Below are 25,114 nucleotides of genomic sequence, written 5' to 3' on the forward strand. Positions count from 1 at the left end.
AGATCCAATCTTGATTGCTCCCAAGAACTGGAGATCGAACTGAAGGAATGGCAATGGCAGGAAGGTGGCGGCAGGAGAGAATTCGCAGTATGCAGGAAATCTCTCAATCTCTCTTTCTTTAAGAGAAGAATGCTGTTGATGATGTAAAAGGCTGCCGCCCCCTTCCCCTTTTATAATCTCAAAGGGATCAGCTCCTAATCAGATTAGGAGTTGCTAATCCAAATCATATTTGGGTTAGAAGTCCCTTAGTGATAAGGGATAATCCTTATCTTATCTGCAAATCAGATCAGTTGTCTCCTAATCTAATTAGGAGGTTTCTAGATCTAAATCTTATTTAGATCTTGGACTCTCTGAGTGGATAGGGTCTAAGCCCAATCCTTTTAGCTGACCCACTTCAGAATTCGCCCCCTTTAAATGACTAATCAAATCAGCCCAGTTCGAAATGGGCTTAAGGCCCATTAAGGTTATGTACTCAAAAACCTTCCAAATTGCTGCCCAGTTGGGCTTCCTTGTATGGCGTGGGACCCAAGCATTGATCTACACATCAGCCACATGGGTTCAGCCCAGCCTTTGTTACAAGGCCTAGCCGAATGCACTGCTGAAGACAGTGTACCCCCTGAAACCCATCAAATGAGCTCTATGGGCCCAACACTTACACTAAGTGGTCCCTGGGCCAAGCCACCTTGTAACACCCAGGGACTGTGGGCAGATGCAAGATTAGCCCATCAGGCATTATCCTCAATGGTCTTACACTTAACCTCTCAGCCCATAATGATCATACACTGCCCGACAAGAGAGGACCTCTCCCTCGGCTGCAAGGAACAGTGTTGCACTCTCCACTTATATGGATCCCGGGAATTAAAACCTTCTTGCAAACAATTTAGAAACCATACATATATACTTTTATATCTTATATAAAATATATTTTGCAAAACAAATCTCAACGGTTGAAATCGGCTGCCGGCAGTCTTGGTTTCCATCAGTGAGAGTGCATCCCTGATCATTACCTTTGTCCGACAAAGGGGCTGATCCTGTCACTATGATCACCCACTCAGATGAATTCTCGGACTGTCCCAACATACCCAGGTTTTGACCCCCGCTAAGGATCTCACTGATTGGTACATCAAAGACAGCCCAATCCGACACCTAGTGTAGTATCATAATCGAGTCTAGGGGTCGGGTGTAACTTTCCAGTTTTGCCCATCAATCTCCAAGGTCCAGGGCAATACTGGAAATCTGGTCCAGTTCAAAGATTCAATTAATCCTACACTGTATGTGCCTAGGGTCTCACCCTGGCAGCTGAGACAGGCCACCCCAACCGACTTGGTGGCACCACAGTGTCAGCCTTGTCAGGATAGGTCTCCCCAGACCGACCCACTAGCTGTGAACATTCTAAACTAACACGAGTCTCATTAAGTGTCCAGTTTAAGGGTATTACACAGAAACATACCAAGGGAACATGAATCAAATATGTATCTTTATTCATTTACAATAAACACATAAAGTACATCATTCTGATTGAAGCTAAGGGCATACAAAACTGTCTATTTAAGTAAAGGGAAGAGAGACAGGCGAGCTTGGTGCCCTGCTTCGGCCTCTCCCCATCACAGGCCTCTCTAGCCCCGCCTAAATGAATGACTAAAAGGGTGTTAGGCCAGGCAAGCCCCGACTCAGCCTCGGAGGCTTTGCTTCAGCCACCCCTTCTCCATGATCCTGACGCGCAAAAATAGAACAAAGTAAACCAAAGAGAACTACGCTCATCCTACGCTGTGTTTTTTCCTTTGGAGGGGCAAGGACCCTTCGGCAACAAGAACATAAGTGCAAAAAACGATGCAAAAATATACAAGGAAAGACAACACAACAAAACACAAAGTGCAACATTTGAAGCAAAAGATAAAAAAACTCTGATTTTATTTATGCACAAAAAAATCCTTTTGGCTTTACAAATTCAATTTGTTCTATGGCCCTTCAAGCTGAATACAAAAAACAAGCCTGGTTTAAGCCTCGCCATCAGCTGGAGGAGGAAGTGCAGAGTCGGCAGCCTCTTCGAGAGTATCGGGAATCACCTTCAAAGATTCAGCATCGAAGTCCGAAAGCACCGCCAAGAGTGCCTTCTTGGTGTCCTCGATCCCGTCCAAATAAGCCCCGAAAGCGACGTCGACCAGCTCGCTAACCCACTTCTCTACTTCCTGGGCCCTCTTCTTGGCGCCAACCATCTTCTGCTCGGCCTTGGTAGCCTTCTTAGTTGCCTCCTTAGCCCTCCGCTCTGCATCGGCCGCCCGCCTATTTGCCTCAGAGATGCCCCCCTTGGCTTGTCGGAGACGCCGCTCGGCCTCGGAGATGAGGCTCTCAACCTGAGCCCTCTCAATTTGCTCCTTGGCAAGAAGATCTTGTGTCTTCTTCATGTTCTCCTCAGCCTCCTAGCGGAACCTCTGTTCGTCAGCAAAGAACCGCTACATCTCGCGACACTTCTCCATGGCGTTGGCGGCAGTTTGCTGAAGCTTGTCTTTCTCAGCCTCCAGCTTATCCATATTGGCTAGGGTCAACTTCAATCGGTCCCCTAGACCAACAAAATGAAGGCAGCCCTGCAACAAGAAAACAGTCAGTACCCAGCAAAAAGAACAAAGAAAAAAGAGAAGCAAAGAGGGACAGATTGTTACCTCGGCCAGGCTCTGCAACCCCTGGTCGTACAGCTTGTCAGGGGCCATCCCCAACATCTGGAAGCGGTCCTGAGACAACAGGGACCTGATTACCAGCGTTGGGTCAACTCCCGCATTGCGGATCGAGTCCCCCTCGCGGACCTCCCACTGAGGGCGGAAGATCTGGTCAGACTGCTAGGCGAGCTCCTCCAATGGCATGGGAGTAGAGAACGGCCCCATCCACTCCATGTGGGACACCCTCGAAGCATCATTGACAGAGCTCCTGGTGCGGGCCACCTTCTGCTGCGGTTGACCCCCCACGGCCCCCTCGGCCGGTCTCTTCCTCCCTACATCGACCTCGTTGGCAGGTCTCCTCGGCACCTCGGCCGATTGCTACGGCACCTACTCCTCGCGCCTTGGTTGGCTCTCCTTGACGGTCCCCTTCCCCTTCACGGGAATCTGCGAAGTGGCTCCCTTCGAGGGAGCTGTCAAAGAGGTCCCTTTCGCAGGGACCTTTGCCCTCATCCCCTTGGTAGGGACCTGGCGGGAAGACCCCCCGTTGCAGAGGTTGAAACCTTCTCGGCCTTCTTCTACCCATCAGAAGGCCTCTGAGGCGCCTTGGCCCGTTCCCTTTGCATGGCGCGAGCACGTTCCAGAACAGCCTGGCCGGCATCCATTGGCACCTCTACAAACAAAGTGAAGCCATCAGTGAGGTAGCAAAAAAAAAGGTAAAAAAGAGAAGAGAAAAGAAAAAAGGAAGGGGAAAAAGGGCGTGTTAAAAGGCTACAGGATCTCACCTACCAAGGGGAGCAGGGCTAAGCCCCGCAAAAACTAGTGGGACCTCCTCCTCCAACAAGGGCTGGGCTCGGACTATCCCTAGGTCGAGCAACTAGACGAGGTCATTGTTCTCCTCATTCATGAGCATGGGGACACTCTTCTCCGCATCTTGGCTAACTTCTCCCCACCCCGACTTAAAGGACCAACCCTCGGGGCATGATAAAAAGAAGAATTTTCCCTTCCAGTTTTGCACGGAGGAAGGGTTGTCTATCGGCTTAATCTTACAGGGTTGGAGGTAATACATGTCGTCCTCAGAGGAATGCCTCCTTAGCACAAACAACACTCGAAAGAGCCTTAGCATCAGCTCCACCCCTGGAACCGAGCCACCACCAGCATGGCCACTATGGTCCTAACGACGTTGGGCACTAGCTGGCTGAGAGTAATCCCATACGCCCTCAACAGTTCGGGAATCAACGGATGAAGGGGAAATCGGAGACTGAACTGGAGGAAATGTTGGTAGACGCATATCTCCCCCCTCCTTAGGAGTCCATGGCCGTTCGCCTACTTTGGGCACCCTCATACCATAGGACAAGGGAATGAAGTACTGCCTTACTAGAGCTTTGACCTGGTCCCCATCTAGAGAGTTCTTGAAACCCAGGCGGAGGACACCAATCTCAGCTACTACCTGGGCAGCCCTCGTCCCGGGAACGTGGTCTAGGGCTCCCTCCCCCTCAACTAGGCAGGCCCCTTCGGCCTCCCTTGGTGTCACAGAAGTGGCACTCTCACAGGGAGGGTCCTCGCCTCGATGGCTGCCTTCGACATCCTTAGGGGCTACCCTTTCCCGGAGCACCATGACCTCCCGCCGGAGGGGGGCAAGGGTAGAAGGACTCAAGGGGGAAAGGTGAGAAGGGGTACGGGAAGAGCTCCCTTCTGACTCATGCGGAAGTTCATAGCACTCAGGTCCAGAATCTGAGAAAGACATTGTTTAAAGTTACCTAGGAAATGTAGAGGAAGAAAGAGTAAGAGTAGAGTGTTGAAGGTTGGAGAGTCTGGAAGTTAAGTTCACTCAAAGGCAAAGGCGCTTAGAGGCAAACGACGGGAATGATACCCCTAAAGGCCCTATTTAAAGAGGAACGAACGACCCAGATTTCTCAAGATCCAACTGCTAAGAAGCCACCGCCTCCGCTACCCAATCAAGGCGCGCCGCGTGATGCTCAACCTCGGAAGGCAAAATGACATGCTAGCGATAGCTCGGATTGTCCCCAATCCAACGGACGCAAAACGCCTCCACACCTGCGATCCAGCTATGCCGCCTCCCTAAATGCACACCCTCAGAAGGCGAAACGATGCTCACTCTCGGAAGGCGAAACGACGCTTCGGGTGAACCGATGCGTCTGCCCACTATGGACCACCGGCTTATGCAACTCGGCCGCGCGGATGTGCGCATCGGTCAGACCGGAAAGCCATCCCGTGCATGGGTCCTCGGGCTTCACAGGTCTTCGGCCTAAACAACCTTTGGCTCCACAAGTCTTCAGCCTAAGGAGCCTTCGGCCCCCTTGTTTTCAGCCCAAATGACGGCACCAGAACGTCCACATTGAGCGCGCCTCCCGAATCGCTTGTCCAAAGCAACAGTGTTGTAAACCACTCACAGCCTCGAGCCAACACATAAGGACAAAACAAGTAGAGACACGAAAGAGGACGCCACCACAGGGTACACCTCGTCTGCCCGGGCCCTCTGGCGCTCACCATTATTACTCCCATCAGCTGAAGCCGAACATTCCTCTTTAGCCTCGGGAGTGGGGGGCAAGTGATGTGAGGTGACCCAACCTAGCCCATTTGAGGCTGTGAGGCCCACCCACGAGCGCCAGATTAGGGAACGAGATCCACTACAATAGGGGTTACCCTGCCCCCATCATACAGAGCCAACCGCGATGTATTTGTGTGACCCTGCCTAAGCCGCTATAGGCCCTCGTACAACTCCCATCTCAGGCGTTCATCTCCACCTACCTCCAAGCAGCTCAAGTATAAATAAGGGTACATCCCTCCAAGTAAGGGGGTTACAAACTCAAGACCAACATCTATTGTCGTAAGGGCTATTGCAATAACTACTGTTGGGACTTTATTCTGGAACTGCCTACAGGATCCTACCCTGCTACTCTCCCTTCGTACCCTGTACTAACTTGACCGTCGAAGACTCTACCTCAATTTCTCACCTGGGGCCTTTGACGAGTTTCTGCCTTATAGCACTTCGACCACCTACCCTCGACTTCTACCGTACTCAGAGTCCACCCCGCCTCAACATACACACATCGGCCTCAGCAACGACCTCTCCGAATCCTCAAAGCCTTCGGCCACCCTTCAGAGTCCAAGGGCGAAATTACATTGTTATCCTCGGCCATTCCGAGCACCAACAGAAACTATACCCATATTGCATTTTCATATTTCATACATGTCAGCATGGTTCAAAGTATTGACATACACTATAGGCAATCCAATGGGCAATAAGAATTGAATCAGGATTCGGAACATCTCTAGAAAGGGTATTATACTTGAGAAATGGCCACATATCCCAAGCCCCAACTCTTTTGTGTTTAACATATCGACAACCCTAAAATTGGATGCATATGGGTGCATGCTGATAGGCTGAATATTTTGTACCTTCCGGTTCCATGTAAGTCATTATTATATAGATTGCACCACATTTTCCACTTAGAGAGAGAAGGAAAACATAGATAATTGCCAGTAGAAAGCAGTAGACCAAAGGAAATACTCAAATAAGGCGTCAAAATTCTCAGATGGGTTGTCAATAGTTTAAAGGATTTGAAGACCCACCATGGAGCATCAAGATGATCAGAGTGCTACTTTCTTTGCCCAATGTAGGCTGAATGCTTCGGTTCTAGCAGTAATAGATTAAGGTTGAAATTTAGATATATTAGTATGACATTTTGGGGAGCCTCATAACTCATTTCCTTTCCTCCAAAAGGGTAAAATAAAAAACAATAATAAAGTAAACTCAAGTAAGGCTGATGGTCGTCATGGCTTTGCACAGCAGTTGTTACTTTCAACAATAAATTTATGTGGTGTATCAAGAATACATTTGCTTATACAACAAAATTGCCATGGGACATGGAGACTGTTGGCTGATTATCTCCCAAACAATTAAATAAATATCTGTTTTATTATACGACAAAATTGCTAGACATGGAAACTGTTAGCTCCTATATCCATCCTTCAAACAAAAAACACCAACTTGTAAGAAACCTAGTGATAATCAGCGTTGACAAGGGAATACATCTCTTGTACCATGCATTACTCTTCTGACTGCCCCAAGTAGTGTGCTCACCAGAAAATTCATGTAGACCTCATTTTCTGCCTCTACCTCTGCTCTTCCCATGACTTCCTTTTTTCCCTCTGCCATGATGGCCTCTGCCCCGGAAATCTGATCTATCTGGTTTCAGGCCCAATGACTGGATTCCCCTTCTCTTTCCTTCTCGTGCATCCTCCTTGTCCTCTTTGTACTTGGCTGAGCTTCTAGACACAAAGGAGATTTCCCGTGACCCCCCTGGTCCAAACTTCACATCACCAGGGACCCCAGAAGGCTGTTGGCCTCCTAGGGAAGCCACTCTCTCGCCTAGTGGAAGAGAATCATCCTTTGCAAGTGACACACGGTTCCAGAAAGCTTCTGCATGTCGCTCATCCTTCACTTCATATAGTCTGCACATTTTACAAATTACTTTTAGTGGGAAAGAAATTTTCCTTTTCCGGCTTTGATGAAGAAATTCTACTCAAAATGCACTTAACATAGAATTTTACTTATAAAGCTTTGCAATAAATTTGGCTTAGCCAAGTTGACATGCACAATGGAGTTGTGAAGGATCATTATGATCATCCTTATTAATTTTACATGAACAAAAAACACAAGTTCATAATCCAAAATATGGCAGAATCTTTGTTCTCTATTGTTTGGCACTAATTTAATCAACTTAATTAAGGCTATTAGATTATAAATTCTAGCTAACAATAATAAATGGAAAGGGTTATTCAGGTTAGACTAAAGCATCCAGTACAATTTAATATAAACTTACAAGCACTGTTTCCTCTCTTTTCTACACACACTCAGTTTATTGAAATTATGATTTTCAGCATAGCATTCATCAGAAATAGTAACATACTAGTTCTCAGCTATGTTCACTATGCCATTTATGTAAACAGTAATCTAATGTCAGAGTTATTTAGGCTCCATTCAATTACACGGATCAACACTTGGTTCAAACATGCATTTGTTTCTACCTAAGATTTGCCCCCCTTACGTGATGCAAAATTTGCACTTTATCTCATTTGCACTAGTTTTCTCTCATGTAAAATGGGATCACATCATCTTATTTTCCATTTTATTCAACACAAACAAATAAGCTTCCCTCTACTTTTTATTTTCTCTTATATAGACTGGAGAATACATCATGTTACTTCCAAATTCACTCCTTTTAAATAAAATAAAATAAAATAAAACCTGAAAAACAAGTAAACCAGAATTTGCACTTGGCCCATTTGCAATCCATCCATTTGTACCAGTGTAAATGAAATTTCCACTGCCAACAAATGAAGCCTTAGGGTTTCAAGTGTTAAGACAAAAAGGATGCCTACAGGTTCCCTAAATGTCATGTCAACCACTAAAAGATCAATATCTGGCCAGGCCAGCTTGGACTTTTTCCAGTAGTTCATTTCCTTTGGTGTTACATCACTGACTGTAAAAAGATCATTTACACCTACATTCTTTAGATTATTAACCAGGTATTTTTATAGTCTCATTCAGGAAAAATATTTATAAACAAAAGTAAAATATTAAGAAAGGATAAGAATGTAAACCAAATATTGTCTAATCACCTTTTCTAATTTCATTATTAAACTTAATACCCCAATATAACTGTTACCTCTTACTGAATGTTTAATAATTTTACTTGATATCTGATACCATATAATTTAGTGGGCAAGGCTTACATGATGATATAATGTTCTAATACTAAATAATATTAAAATGTTCTCATCAACCTTTCTCTACCATATAAATTCTTATGACGCACACTAATGGTCATTGTTTTTTCCTTTTTGTCCTACATTTTTAATTACTATTTTTCCAAATAACACTTGTCAATTATAATTCTGTAATTTTCAAGTATTTTAAAGGGTGACTGAAGCTTGCACCTTGACCTCAGAACAAGGCAAAAGGAAAATGTTCTGGAGGTTCAACCTTGCAGCACATGCCTAAAAAGTAAATTTGTCCCAATACCAAGTTAAAGACCAATTCTAAGTAAGTTCAGTTGTGCATTTGTGATTTTTTTTTTTAAATAATCAGGAGCTCTGACATCTATTTCAATAAGTTTCTAATACTAAACAGTTTTTAAATCACTTTGGTTGATAATACATTTTGTTCATAGTCCATCTCACCTTGGAACCTTTGATGTTTCATTTTTCTTCTTGAGCTCATCTTCTGATGATTGAGCCATTCCAGATGCATCAGAATCACTTAAACTCTGCTCTTCTTCATCCTCCAAAACTGGCTCAAAATGCTCCTCAATCAATGAAGGCTGTTTCTTGGAACCCATAGGATGTAAAGCCATAAATTGTTCCGAGTTCTCATCAATTTCAAAGTCCTGAAGAGGAAATCAAATTTAAGTAAGCATTATAATATACAGTGCTGAGGAGAAAGGAAAGTAAATATGTCATAAAAGGACTATTTATGTAAAAATGTAAATAACATATTCTTCAGTCAATTTACAAGCCTAATTCCAAGTTTCTGACTATTTTGTGGGTATCCACGTTTGTGAGTGGGTGCATGTATTACATATTTTTCAATTGAATTGTCATGTTCAAAAAACCAAGACTTATCCTAACTATTTGAATCTGGTATATGAATATATGAACCATACACAATAGATTACTATTCCAGGCATGTTAAATAAAAAACAATATTATTGAAAGAGACACATAGCTAGCAATAAAACATATAGTTAGAAACATTCAAGTGATGACCGAACAAAACAAATTCAACATAAAACAAAAAGAACACATTTCCAAAGTTAGAGTAACATGTAAATTAATGTATAGAAGTTTTATTTGTATTTGCCGCCTCCAGTTTCATCTCATTAAGATGCAAAAGATCTCAACATCTTTTTAGGGGTTTCTCTACTGTTGCTATAGTAACACAATACACTTTCATTTATCAAAAGAAAAGACCTTTCATATGGAAGTGTGCATGCCTGTGTGTGCGTCCAAGTCTAAATTTAGCATTTTAAACAAATACAGAATTACAGATTGAGTATTTTGTGGGTACTCCACGTGTGTGAGTGGGTGCCTGTATTACATATTTTTCAATTGAATTGTCATGTTCAAAAAACCAAGACTTATCCTAACTATTTGAATCTGGTATATGAACCATACACGATAGATTACTATTCCAGGCATGTTAAATAAAAAATAATATTGTTGAAGGAAACACAGCTAGCAATAAAACATATAGTTAGAAAAATTAAAGTGATCACCGAACAAACAAATGCAACATAACACAAAAAGAACACATTTCCAAAGTTAAAGTAACATGTAAGTTAATTTATAGAAGATTTTATTTGTATTTGCCGCCTCCAGTTTCATCTCATTAAAAAAGATCTCAATATCCTTTTAGGGATTTCTCTACTGTTGCTATGGTAACACAACACACCATCATTTATGAAAAGAAAAGCCCTTTCATATGGAAGTGTGCATGCTTGTTTGTGCGTCCAAGTCTAAATTTAGCATTTTAAACAAATATAGATTGAGCCTTCATTTTTTTTACATTTTCTTTCCTATTTTCTTCTTTTATCAGTAATGAAACACTTTACTGCATTATCAAAAGGAGGACTACAAAAAGGTCATTCCCTATGTGATGTCAGGAGATAACAAATCCCATAAAAATCAAAGAGAAAAAAATCCCCAAAGTGTTTAACTAATCCAGCAGAATACACCTCATGATACAGGTAGGTCCTCCTGACCCCTTCTGGCTGGACCACCATCAGTATTACATACTTGGAAATCCATTTGGAGTTTACCTTATTTTCAAACATTGCCGCAAAACGCTCATCATTCAGCACATCACTGCTCAATCCCTTCTTTTTCTTGGACTTTTTCTTTCCGTCCAATTCATCTACATCTTTCACTTCATTCTCCACTTCATCATTTTCAAGAAGACGAGCTGCAAGAATACGATTGACTTTAGGTAATTTCCTCTTGATCTGCAGAGAAAAATGAAAGGAATGTGAGATAACTCACGTGTCAAAGTATATATTCCTTTTCTCTAAAAGCAAAAGAAGAAAAGCTTGATTTTCCATCGAGATGAAACAATAGAGATTTCATATCTCCAGAAAAAGTGATTAATTATCAAGCAAAAGCATATATTATTTTTTTTTTCTAGAAGCCAACAGAAGCATTTGATTTCTCCATTGGGACAAAATAGTATAGATTATAGAGTTTCTGGTCTTCATAAACAGATTCCCCAAGTCAATTAAAATACTCAAAGACTTTTCTGCACTGTTACACTAATGTATCTGTCAGTAGAAGATATCTTAAGTTTCTGAAGGTGTCACATGATTCTATACTGCTCTTGTGAAAAATGAAGCAGCAAACCCCTGGTCCACATCAGTTTGCCATTTTTATCTCAAAAATAAATAAATAGTGCTGATAACAGACCCCAAATTTTTTGATTGGATGGTTTAAAAACTATAGAAAGTTCAATAAATTAGATGCCTTCAATCTAGAATTTCCTACAAGTATCAACCTAGTGACTGTGAACCAACATAGTTCGACCACTGATGCCTATCAATTTAGAATTTCAACATGTAGATACATTGCAGGAATATTTATGCAACAGCCAGAAGTAGAACCCTACTTACCAAAAGTAAATTGTACATCTAGCTTACAAACTAAACTGTTCGAATCAAATAAACCATATGGAAAAAGAGAGATTCAATACAAAAGCATCTAACCGTAATTCGAGATGCACGTTCTGCTTCCAGCTTCTCTTTTTTCCTCTGCTCTATATAAGCATCATATGCAAATGGATCTGCTAAAGATTGTGCCTGCAACATTGCAAACAAGAACATGATATCAAAACAAAATCAGCTTTTATCTATTTCCAATACTTTCATGATAGTGGCTCATTGTTTTCTTACCTATAGAACAGACATGAAGTTGATACATTAAATGAGTCAACAATAAATACATTGTGGCAAATATGCATGCAAGTTACAAGCACAGACTATTTAAGGATATCTATTTATTTCGTTTTCCGGACAGAAATTACTTTTTTATCAAAAAACCATGTCAAATATCTTCATTGATAACAAAACATGGAGAAGGTTCAAACATCTAGTTGCTCCAGAAGGGAAAGCAGACAAGGCGTTTGGACTGTCAATCTGTCATACCTTCAAAGTAGTTTAGCATGAAAGTACAGGTGGTCGTTTGGACTGATGTGTTCTATACTTTAAAAATTAGAAAATAAGAGTACACAAAAGTCCAAATCACGAAGTGCAAAAAAATAGACTCCATGCTTTTGCACACTAGAACACTTCTACACCCACCACCCCCTCTTTTACCATTTTCGAACCCTAATAAATGAAGAGGTTCTCACCACCACTCTCACAGACAATACCTCCCACAATTTTCCGACGTTCCTTCCATTATCATCACCAGAAAACAACTTTCTATGCACAAGAACACATCATTCAACAGGTTAGTATCGTGTTTCTCTCCTTTTCTCGAATCAGATTATCAAACACCATTTCAAACCTTTTTTTTTGGCATTTTTTCACTATAAATTTGGGTTAACAGAAATCAGTTTGAGGTATTGATCTTCCAAATTCATTTAATCCTTTTTGTCACTGTAGATTCATCCAACCCATCTTTATCTTGCTGTATATTCATGTTCCAACCTACATTTGACCACTAACTTTCCATGTTATGAACAACAATGTGTTCTTATTCTTGCTGTAGATTCATGTCCTTTATACGTGTAAGCTATAACTGTGTTATTAATGTCCATGTTACCGTCCTCTTTTTCTATTTGAATTTATTATGTGAGTTTTCATGTTATCGTGTTACTATGGATGTATTTGGACAGGGGATGTACCCCATCTAGGGGTGTTCAGATTGTGAGCCAACCCGACCAAACCAGACCAACCCAACCCAATTTGGTCAGTTTTTTGTAATCACCGATCGGTTTTGGTTCTCGCAAGTAACTAAACCGATAGATCAGGTTGGTTTCAGTTTTCACACTTGAAAACTGAAATTAAACTGAACCAAACAAGTAACTCACTAATGTAGAGTGTTTCCATCATTGGTTATTGGCCTATTGCTTCTTACTTTTGAAATCTTAGTCCTTTCCTATCCTAGTTAGCTTTAAGTTTAAGTAACATTAGCTAAATGGGGAATTGCTTTTGTCTTGGGATTGTTATTTCCCTTTTTCAAATATTTCTTACACTCTCTTTTTTACTTTGTTTTTGAGTTGAAAAATTTACACCGAAAAGGAAACATGGAAATGAAATATGGGGGGGGGGGGAACGTTTGAGTCAATTTCAGTCTTTTATTTATTACCTTTTTGGGATCAGCAAGCCCTGCAAGAAAGATCCCTAAGGCTTTAAACTTGCCAAACTTGGGGAGAAATTTGAAATATCTGTTGCACACGCTAAACACTACACAACCTCTTGCTTTTGCCCATTGTTCAAACCAACTGGCTAAACCGACAAACCAACCCCAACCGACCCTTAATGTTTGGGTCGGTTTCAGTTTGGTGAATAAGCAACCCGACATGATCAGGTCGGTTGAAAAAAATCATTGAAACTGACCCAACCCGACCCATGAACACCCCTAACCCCATCAATCTAAGGGGAACTATGGTTGGTTCTTGAAGTGTTTGCAAAGATAGGGATTGAGATCCAGTCAGCTGTAAAATCTGTAATTGAAATCTCATAATTTTTTTTTGATAATTGAAAATTGATTTCATTGATCAAGCAGAATAAAACTTTACAAGCATCCCTTGGAGAGGCACGAGGTGCAGCCTCCCCTAAACATTACAGGTGGTCAGAGAAAAAAAGATTACAAAGCTGCTCAAAATAACCGATCCCTAGCAGACCTCTGTTTAGCAAGATAATCAGCCAAAGCATTTTCCTCTCTACCCACCCACTGGTATCTACACGACATGTGCCTTGTTAAACATTTAACTTTTCTAATGTGATCCCTATAACTCCAAAGAACTGAGTCTGGACTTGATAACCAATCCACAATCACCTTAGAATTGATTAGCAATCTGAATTCCTTATACTGCAGCCAACAACTCAGCTCTTGTAGAATTCCCTATCCCATAAAATTGATGAAAGACTCCACCCCACCGGACCATATCCCACTCTATTCTTCACAATAGCTCTTCATAGGAAGAATTCTCCCCTAAAATATCCTTTTAGACCTCTACTTCCACACCTCCCAAAAGATTGCAAAAGGCAGTTGATCCCATAATATTCTTCCTTCAGCAAGAATCTACTCACTCTCCAAAAAGAGAGGAGCTCAGCCACTGATTGAGGAGGCACCCATTGACTGTGAAAAAGTTAAGGAAATGACTCCATATCAGATGGATAAAAGGGCAGTGAATAACAAGTCTCTTGCAGAATTAGGTGACCCTCCATAAAGGTTAAGTAGCATGCATTGCTTAGATTCATTCCTTTTCTTTCAATAGAAGAGGAAAACAACAAAGGCTACAGAATTGGTTAGATATCCATTCCTTTTTTTATCAATAAATCCATAGTATGAATCTGATACCAGCCAGTAGTCCACACCAGAAAAATAATCTTGGATAGAACCTTCACTTGCCAAATCCAACTGCAAACAATCTTATGGAACAACCCAATCAAAACCTTATAATAAGACTTAGTAGAGAAAGAGCATGGTAGTTCCCTGAGCCAGATCCAAGAGTCCCTGATCTGGGGGTTTAAATAGAGACCAACCAACCTCAACAGTCCCTAAATTTTGGCAGTTTGGCACCCAAACTAGCTCAAAATCCAACCCATACATCTGTCCAAAAATGAAAGTGCTCACCATTACCAGGTTCCAGCCTTATGTTCTTGTTCAACCTGGAAAGTAGATTTTGGAATCCTATCACAGAGAGTTAGAGAAAAATTGACAACCTGGAAAAAAGAACTACATCTCCAGAGGTAGATTAACCTTAATAAAATTCACTATGGTAAATCTCCTAATCTACTACCTTTCAGTCTTTAAGATCCCACAGAAGATAGCAAAGGTGATAGAGTATATAATGAGAGATTTCGTATGGGAATTAGGGAAAAGAAAAAGGGACCACTTGGTGGAATGAAGTATTTGTCACTCTTGGGTAAATGGCTGTGGAGGCTGCCTCTTGAAAGTGAAAAGTTGTGGAGTGGTGGCAAGCATTCAATGGGTTGTCCAGAAATGATTTTTTTTTTTTGGAAAAATTTATGATGCCAGAAAAACATGATACCAAAAAGGCTGAGTTTTTGACCAATCAAAAAAATCCCATGAATTTTGTTAATTAACAAATTCTCAGTTGAACCCTTTTTTGACCATAAATTTTCCCAGTATCATGTCTTTCCGGCATCATAGTTGAACCCTTTTTTTGATAACTAACAAATTTCATTAAATAAAGCGGAATTATATGGACAAATACAGCCTCCCATTTTTTTGATCAGCATACAAATACAGCCTCCCATGGGGAGGTAGAATGTGCTACCTCACCCCATTACACAAAAATACAGTTACAACTGTGCCAAATACATCTGTTCACTATTTACCCCTTGGCAAGTGTGTCAGCAATCTTCCATTGAAAGCTAAACATGGTATGATGCTTGTTCTGGGGATAAACATGGTATGTGCCAAAGTAGTTTCTAAACTTTATCTGGTATGATGCTTGTTCTGGGGATAAAATTTGGTTTTGGGAAGACGTATGAGTGGGTAACTTTTCTCCTAAGAACCCATTCCCCTTCTTGTATTCTATTTTATCTTTCAAAAAAGAACCTACTTCAGAATTGCTGGCTTTTTCATCATCATCCTCACCTAGGGAATGTTATTGGGACTTAGGATTCCAAAGAAGATTGAGGGATGAAGAAGCTTCTAGTGTAATCAATTCGTCACTTGGGTTTCTTTACTTGTATGTCCTTTTTGAAGGCTCTTGGACCTCCCCTCACCCCTCAACTATCATTCCCTGTCAAAGAAGTGTGGGAGGTGTATCATGAAAAGATCAACACTTTAGACTTGGTGCACACTTTGTAAGGCTAATGGCAAGACTTGTTATCATTTACTAGTCTCTTGTCCATTTGTTGCTTACATCTGGTAATGGTTTTTCTCTTTCTTTGATTGCAGGTGGGTGGTGCCTTCAAATATGGCAAGATTGTTTTGTGCATTGACTTTCACATGGCTAAGAAGAGGATATTATGGAGATGCACAAGGGCATAAATTGTGTGGACAATACGGGAAGAAAGAAATGCAAGAATCTTTAAGGAGGGAAAGAAGTCAAGAGGCAATTTTTGAATGCGTCAAGGCTAAGGTGGTGCAAGGGGTTAAGTCCATGGAGTTATTCTCATCCTATTCACATGATGATTTGTGAAGAAAGTGGGTAGAGGTGGTTGCATCTTCTTCAAAGAAATTAAAAAGCCATAAACAATGAACACCACCTAAGGAGGGTTTCATTAAACTAAACTTTGATGGGAGTAGTGTAGGAAACTTGGGTCCATCAGGAGTGGAAGGTGTTTTAGAATCATGGAAGGGAATACCATTGCTATGTTTTCAGGTCAAATTGGCCCTGGAGACTCCACAAGGGTTGCGCTTTATGATGTGCTTCATGGACTACACTGGGCAAGAGAAATGAGTTTGACTGATTTAATTATAGAAGGCGACTCCAAGGTTGTAACTGGGTGACTGTAAAACAGTGAGAAAGCAATATGGGGCTATAGAATGAACTTAAACAGATCAAATGGTTGGAAAGGAGTATGAATATGAGGATAAAGATACAATGGGTATAGAAACCTGCAAATGGGCCAGCTGATACTTGTAGAGATTGGGCCAAATGGGCCTCAGTTTTTTTTATCTATAAGTAGTTTTATTTCAGCTGTAGTGGGCCTTCTTTATGGGCCACAATACTTAATGTTTCTTATGTCTTTGGGTCAGCCGCCTAACTAGGGCACCCATGTAATTCTTCACCTTTTAATATTCAGCATATATAAAGTGATTGAGGGATAGAGGGAGAGACGCGATTCAGCTCTCCTTTCCTCTCTTTTCTTCCTCTTGCTTTCTCTTTCACCTGAACATCTTCTTCTTCCTTCCTTTTCTTCTTTATTTTCTTCTCTAAAACCAGGATTTTTGCTGCGCTATATTTCTTCTATACTCTAGCCAAGCAAGGGGTTAATAGAAATCAATCGTATTGGGCTTGCTTATATAACGTTTATGCTTCTACAATGGTAGGGTAGTATTTCTGAAGGGTTGAATGTAATGCCTTGTAATACTTCTGAAAAAATATAATCCAGACTTCCAATCCATAGGAGCAATACCTTACCCCCATCACCTGCCTCTGCCTCCGTGGATGAGAATGCTCCTCCAAAACACCATAGCCATTTGTTGAGAAATGTTCACCGCTTTCAACTTCCTTAATCCAGTGTGTCCTTTCTCTCTTGATTCACAAATTTTGTCTCAAGCCACACAGTAAAGCATTTGCTCTTCATTTGGACCCTTCCATAAGAAATTTCAGTGCAATTTTTCCAATGTAGTGGTGATTGGAAGTTACACTTTGAGATTGATAGTCTCAAACAATTTCTGATTAAGGAGTTTGAGATTAAAGATCTTGGAGAATCAAGATACTTCTTAGGAGTCCAGGTAGCCAAGTCCAAACATGGTATAATTATATCACAAAGAAAGTATGCACATGATTTGCTTTAAGAGACTAGGAAAATGGGGTTTAAACCTATGGATACACCAATTGATTAAAACCACAAGTTAAAATGCAGGAGAATTGTTGAAGGACAACACCATTTACCAAAGATTGGTGAGAAGATTACTTCATACACAGCTAGTGTCATCAACCAATACATGCATGCCCTATGAGTACTTTATACACTAATCTTGGACATATGAAGGTGGAGCAATGTTTTAAAACTGCAAGGCGCAAAAAAAGTACATATATTTAAGTTTAAAAATATAAACTTCAATTATAAAATAAAAGTTCAAAAAATATTATTTTTTATCAAAAACCTATTATTATTTTGGTAAAAAATCTATTATCTTAAATTAAAATACATTAACATAAAATGTAAAACATATTTAAAATGAAAATTTAAAAATAAAATCATGCATAACATATAAAACATATTTTTTTGATAAATATATAACATATAAAACATATTCAAGAATGTAAACTCTTAATCACTTTCTTTTTACCAATTGCATTACTTCAAATAGCTAATGTGATGTTAAACATTATGCATTCCTAATTCTACGAGTTGCCTTTGTACCAAGCCCCTTGAGGCAAGCCCAAACAAATCCATATCAAGGTCTTAAATTCTTAATCCCTATAAAAAAGTTTTTATAACTTTAAGTGTCTTTTAAAAATATCTTTCATTAGGATGAATGAATGAATGAGCAACATTAGCAAAGGCATGTGCCTTTTAAAAGTGTTACACCTAGGACCTAGGCATGGTGTACCCTAGGCACACCTTTTAAACCACTGGGTAGAGGGGTATACAAATACTGGTCATGCAAGCTATGGATGATAGACATTCCATTTTTGGCTATTGTGCTTTGGTTGGAGGAAATCTAGTATCATGGAAAAACAAGAAACAAAGTTAGTAGCTAATCCTAGTGCAAAGGCAGAGCATAGAGCCAATGACACATGATGTTTCTAAACTTTAGTAGTTTTGAAATCACTCTTGAGGGAGTTAGGTGTTTCCTTTGAAGAGCCCTTATGCCGTATTGTGATAAACAAGCAGCAATAGATATTGCTTATGATCCCATACAGCATAACTGAACTATTTAGGTGAGTACGCATTTTATTCATGAAAGGGTGTCAACAGGGGAAGTTTGTCTTCCTTGTGTTTATTTAAAGATGCAGTTGCAGATGTGTTTACCAAGGTGGTGTGAAGTCCAAGTTGACACATGATCAAACAAGCTCAGAATGATCAATATCCTCCACTTTATTTTTTTACAGTCTGTTTGTGGTTATATCAGTTTTCTATATGTTTTCATTAGTTTTTATATTATTCCACCTAGGTGTTGTGGTCTAAAAGTAGGCTCAGTCTACCTACACTTGGTGGGCTGCATTGAGTAGCATTATCGTAAATTCTGCAATATGATTTTCTGGCATTTTGATGTCATCTTTGGGCAGAGTTTCAAAAGCTTAACATCCTCTTTTGAGGGGTGGTCAACCTCCTCGGGTGCCTACCCTTGGCACTCCCAAGACCAGACATCCCTCGCAAGGAAGCCCTGGTTAATGGCTACATGGCTACCAAGGTTCCTCATGGGCACACGCGCTTATGAGGATAGTAAATGGGTCAGCACTAAGCCTTATGCATGAGAGGGAGGCCATGCATGAGAGAGGGATATAAATGTTCCCCTTCACTTTGCATACCCTATGCCTAGCGCTAGGGTGTGTTCAGGGCCCAACAATTGCCTAGCATCGACATCATCAGCATAGTTCCCCTTTGGCATGTAGTGTCGCCTCACATGGACTGGCATGAGCCAAACAAGAGCCCAACCATGGGCAATGAGGTCATGATCCAGTGCCGCTGACCTTGGTTGAGCCATCAATGGGCCTACACTTGGCCACCCTTACATAACAAAAGGGTTGTCCTTGCTGCACGAGGCTAGGATGCTGCATGGGTTCTTTCCATTGCCAAATCCAACCCCGTCAATCCATGACATAGGGGTATGTTTGCATTTTTCATTTTGTAACTAAACAATACTTATAAATAGAAGAGGCTGCTGCTCAAAAACATTCTGGCAGTCATGTTTTTCTCCCTTCTCTAATCTTCTTCTTAATATTTTTGTCATTTTTTTTCTTTAATCTACAAAGTTATTTCTGATATTTCTATTCCAAGTACTTTCTTGTGCAAGTAGCAACTGCAGATTCTTTTGACCAAGTGAAATGCAATGTCAATGTCTTCAATATAGCTAACAAAACGGACAACCTTCAGAGTTTTAAATTACTAAACTTATGGTTCTACTCCACAGTTTTTGAAAATGTCCCATAGATGTAAGATTCTACTACAATATTTTTCAAAGTTGGAAATTTACAGGTAGAAAAGTGAAAATGCTTGAAACGAATAATGGTCCATGAAAAGTGAACTGGTTTTGTTTCCTATAATAAATTTATCCTGCACATAATGTTTCTTGAAGAAAGATGCAAGATGAGAAGCAGCATTACCTTCTTATACAACCGATAGTCAATGAAGAAGCCATGCATATAAGCTCTAAGAAGATTAGTGCCAACCAAATTTGTCAAGTTCAACCTCTCAAGGTCTTCTTTGGTCAAAAACTTAAAATCGTCATATATGGTTGTTTCAGCACTCTCCTCCATTTCTTCCTGCAGTGAAAAAGCCCAACAAAAGGGATCAAAAATACAAAATTAAAAACCTCACAGTAAAGAAATAAAAAATATATAGGTTGAGAATCAAAACTAATGCTATCCAAGCAAACAAGCACACCGTTAAGTTCTCAAGGTACGAACACCATTTAGGAGCAGGACCTAAGGCAGGTATGAAGTAGGATGGTATCTTGCTGCAGTCTAGAGCCAATATCATCAAACCACTCTCGCGAAATACACATATGTCATTGATAGTTCCATCTGTTGGTTCTATACTGGTCAAACCATCTCCCTGAAGAAACATAGAAGAGGGTGGGAAATTATTGTCAGGAATTCTTTGGAAAGTTTAATAAGCATTATTTTACAAAATAAAAGTAAGAAATATATTAAAAATCCTAATAAATAACTGAAAAGCAATATCATTGATAGAAAAATTCCCATAATGTTTCATAGCAGCATAACGAGAAAGATCCTAATCATAAATATAAGTTCATTTCTTGTTTCAATTTTTTTATTTTTTTTCATTCCATAAAGTAAACTACCAATTTCTGAATGCTTGTTTGAAGATCGTATTAAGTCTTAATAATTTGGAGGTGTACATCTCCAGTTTAGTTGTGTCGGGCCTGCTGTTCCTTGTTGTTAAGGAATTTTAATATCTGTTACACAAGTTGTTAGAAGTTCAGAAAATAATGGAATAGCTAATCCTGCCTCAAGACTGAATACCCCTTTGGGTATTGGATCAGAGAGTACAATAAATCTTCTAAAAAAAAATGTTCACTGCTGGACATAGGAAACAAGGATATGTTAATGGGATTATGAGAAAACCAAGGAATCTTCAGAAGATTCTCCAGAGTATGAATAGTAGCAATTAGTTCAAGAATCCCATGGTTATGACTTAGATTCTCTTCTCCCAACAAAGGAACATTGCTTGTAATATACCAATTGAAGCAGGAGATCTCTAGTTTGCATGAGAGAAGTCTCTGGCAGAGTTCTTTTTATTTATTTACTTTTTCTTGATAAATAGTCTCTGGTAGAGCACTACTCCATTCTTAATAGGATATGGATCTAAGGATCGAAAACTACAAGAAGTTCAAACCTTAGTGCAACAAGGATGGGGAAAATCAAGTATCAAATAGGAAAAAAAAAACAGAAAAAAACTACATTTTTGAATTCCTTGATAGGTAAAATCCAGAATAGGGATCGTTCTGGTATAGATAACATATTTAAGAACAGCTACACTGCGTCATGTTCAAAGTTTAGAAAGGTGGAGAGTATTTATGCAAGAGACTCCAAATGGTAATGATTCAGTTTTTGTTGGTGCTCATAAAGGATAAGAAAGTTAATAGTGCCTCCAACATACCTAACAGCATCACCCTCCACAGAACATTTATCGGTATCCACCTGAGACATGATAAATATTTCCAAGGAGGAACTACAAAAGCTCAGGATCCACTTCCAAGCTTGCTGCCGGTGCCTCTTCCATTGCAGCATTTGCTTATTCAGGCATCCACTTTCAACACCATGTATCTATTCCTCCTATCCCTTGAATTATTTATTTAGGGACGCCTAACCATATAATAGGTAAATCTACCTTGTTCTTCATTCTAAACATCATCATCATCGTCGTCATCATCATCCAAGTCTTATCCAAATTACATGGGATCAGCTACATGAAGCCTGTTTCGCCAGCCCACTCTGTTTAAAGCCATATCCATTGTTAATGTAAAGCCATGAAGTGTGGTCAGGCGGTGGTCAGGCTCCAAAGGTCCAAGGAATGGTGGGAGAATATGTTGGTGATAACAGAGAATCACATAGAGAAAGAGAGAGAGAGAGAGAGAGAGAGAATACGAGTTTCTCTCCCATGAAATGGATCCATTGAGGATTGAAGGTCTTGTTGTTAATGGGCCCTCATATGGGTATGGGGCCCCTACTTATAATGTTTTGGGACTCCATATTCTGGAATCTTCTTAAGTTTGCTTTTGCCTATTTTGACCCTTTAATTGATATTCTATAAAGCTCTAGCACTTAAGTTGATGAAAATAGCTCTAACTAGATGAACAACTGATTTAATCCAGTTCGGTCTGACTTGGTTTTATATCGGGTTTACTGGTTTAATGTATTTATATAAATTCATTGTCTTACAATTAAATTATTGGCGCTTAAATTTTTCATTCTATACATTCTTGTACAAAATAAGGTTAGAATTGCCAATGGTTTTCCTATTTTTGTAAATAACCAGGAGTCTTTTCATTAATATAAACAATAATGTACAGAGAGGATTATAAGGGCTAAAGATACCCTAAAGAGTACAGATATTACAACTGAACCCAGTACAGTTGTTCCCTAACAACCCCCTGGCCTAGCTAATGAATCAGCTAGCTCATTGGCCTCCCTAGGGACCCACTGAAAAGTTGTTGTCAATCCCTTTAGTAGCCCTTTGATTTTCTTAACCCCATCTCAGTAGATCCAAGCTGCCTCCTCTCATCCTTTAGCCAGCTAACCACCACTTGAGAATCCCCTTCAACAAACAGCCTTTCCAGATTTTAACACTTTTGCTTTTTGAGCTCCACACAGGACAACTAGCAGTTCAGCTCTAAGGCTATGTTTGGTTCGAAGGAACAGGTAGGGAAAGGAAGGGAAAGGCAGGGAAACCTAACACAAGGTTTCTAAAGGTAATAATGGAATCTTCAAGACCAATAGGGCCCAAGAATAAAGCTAATATATTCCCTTCTTTATCCTTGAACCAGTGTTTTAAAAAAGTCCAAGGGCCATTTTGTGCCAGAGGCACAAGGCAAGGCGCATGCCTTTTTGAAGCAAGGCACAAAAATGCAAAAAACAAAAAAAAATGCAAACAATTGCCAAAAATTAAAAAATCCAAATTATAAAAATATTAAACACATTATCAAATAAAAATATAAAAAAATTAAAACAAATGTTTTAAAAAACCTACTATCCAAAATTAAAATACATAAACATAACATGTAAGACATGTTTAAAATGAATATTTAAATATAAAATCAAGCATGACATATAAAACAGATTCAAGCACGTAAACTCTTAATCTCTCTATTTTTCTTTCCAATTGCATTACTTCAAATAGCAAATGTGATGTTAAACATTACATATTATTGATTCTACAAGCCGCCTCTATACCAAGCCCCCTCAAGGCAAGCCCAAACAAGTCCATATTAGGGTCTTAAATTTTTAATCCCTGTAAAAAAGAAAGGTTTTATAACTTTAAGTGTCTTTTAGAAATATCTTTCATTAGGATGAATGAATGAGAAACATTAGCAAATACAGGATTTTCGGAAAGGCACACACCTGGGCTGAAGCACAAGCCGCACCAGGTGCACACCTTTTGAAAATACTCCTTCTGGGACCTAGGTGAGGCACATAACCTAAAATCCGCATCACCTGTGCACCAAGGCACGCCTTTTAAACCGCCGCCCTGGCCCCCTCCCCCCTAAATGCCTAAAGGGCCTCAAGGCTGCTCCCATCAAAATTAAGTTCTATAAAGTTTTCCAAGGGCAGAGGCCAGCATTTGATGATTTTTTCTTCCCTTATAGATGATGAAGTCACTTCCATCCAATTTCTTTTTATATCATCAACAGTGTGGGGGTGAGAAAAGGTCAAAGGATTTAACCCAATGTATCACCCTAATTGTTATGCAAACCTTAATAGCCTCCAAATGTCTTTCTTCTTCCTTGAAAATTCTCACATTTCTTTCTTCCCATGCTATCCATAACACAGTAGCCCTAAAACACCACATTATTCTCCCTCTCTTCCTTGACCAATAAACATGCACCCGAAAAGAGAAAAGCACCAATCCAAAATAAAGGTAACAAATGAACAAGAGATAAAAAGATGTCCAATAGTTTCACCTATCAGTTCGGTTCCATGGCAGAACCTACCCTGTAGGGGTCGGTTCTAGGTTTTTGGAACCAGAACCTAACTTGTAAAGGTTGGTTCAAGCCTTAGCAATTCCGAGGTCAGTTCCAGGGTCTACCCATGGAACCTGTTCTTTCTTTAATCTCCCCTTCAAAAAAAAAAAAAAAAAGTATTTTCTTTAAAAACTTGATTTTCAATAAATATAATATATACAGTTTAAAACTTATATTATCTTTATTGATTAAATTGAGAAACTTAATATGTAGATATTATTATGTGGTTCAAAACTTATAATTTAAATTTAAATTTTGTAAATATTACCTTTTACCTTACTTGTTTTACACATTCAAATATTAAAATGAAATCAAATAATCACATAACTTACGTAACTCAATGGTCAAGTGAGACCATGAGTGCTTAGGTTCAAATCTTCACGTTCCCCAAAGTATTTTGGGGTTTATTTAAGGCAAGTTTGGTTCCAAGGCAGGTTCCACCAAGGTCAGTTCATTGGGTAAGTCCGGGTAGGGTAAACCCCTGGACCCTGGAATCGGCTTGGGTGGGGGTTGGTTTCAACTTTCAAGAATTCGGAACCAGACCCTACCTTGTAGCAGATTAGGTAGGACCGGTTCAAGGCTAGTTCGAGGTTGGCTCCATTCAGTTCTGGGTAGAACCTACCCATTTGCTCACCCCTAGTTTCACCATTTGCCTTACAGAGAATGCACCAGTTTGGGAACAAACACATAGTTTTCCTTCATTTATGCAATAAGTCCATAGTGTTGAGTTTTCCATGATAGACCTCCCAATAGAAAGCCTCTATTTTTAAAGGAACAGGTTTACACCATACTTCAAGCATCGAAAAAGAGGACCCATGAGAAATAGGGGAAACCAGGAATGAAAGAACAAAGTACAAGAAAAAGCACCTTTGGGGTTGAGGATCCAAACTCTCAGCTTTTTTTGATATCTCACCCCAATGGCTGAGATATCACTATGGGCGCTCACGGTTTGGTTAACTGAACCGTGGGGTGATTTTCTAAACCGAACCAACCTGTTCGGTTTTTAAATCTAACTGAACAGATGCAGTCGGTTAACCAGTCGACCGGTTAACCGATGGACTGCTTAACCGCAGTTCAGTTTTTCGGTTTTTTTATGCACTGAAAATTAAAAAATGGGAAAAAGCCTCCCCTCTAAAAAG

General features: G+C 39.9%; 1 protein-coding gene across 3 annotated transcripts in view; it reads right to left on the reverse strand.

Moving 5' to 3' along the window:
* Positions 1–6,443: 6,443 nt before the first annotated feature.
* EDA7 (embryo sac development arrest 7) overlaps positions 6,444–25,114 on the reverse strand; it is a 48,632-nt gene continuing 29,961 nt past the window's right edge. For all 3 annotated transcript variants that reach the window (XM_010260356.3, XM_010260355.3, XM_088891590.1), the window contains 6 exons: positions 20,156–20,326; positions 19,876–20,034; positions 11,432–11,524; positions 10,499–10,681; positions 8,862–9,067; positions 6,444–7,130 (listed from right to left, as the gene is read on the reverse strand). In XM_010260356.3, coding sequence (XP_010258658.1) covers positions 6,779–7,130; positions 8,862–9,067; positions 10,499–10,681; positions 11,432–11,524; positions 19,876–20,034; positions 20,156–20,326 — 1,164 coding nt within the window. In that variant the 3' untranslated portion in view covers positions 6,444–6,778. The remainder of the gene's footprint in view (positions 7,131–8,861; positions 9,068–10,498; positions 10,682–11,431; positions 11,525–19,875; positions 20,035–20,155; positions 20,327–25,114) is intronic.

The sequence above is a fragment of the Nelumbo nucifera genome, chromosome 7, assembly GCF_055504915.1.
Source record: "Nelumbo nucifera cultivar China Antique chromosome 7, China Antique-T2T, whole genome shotgun sequence".
In the NCBI taxonomy this organism is placed as follows: domain Eukaryota; kingdom Viridiplantae; phylum Streptophyta; class Magnoliopsida; order Proteales; family Nelumbonaceae; genus Nelumbo; species Nelumbo nucifera.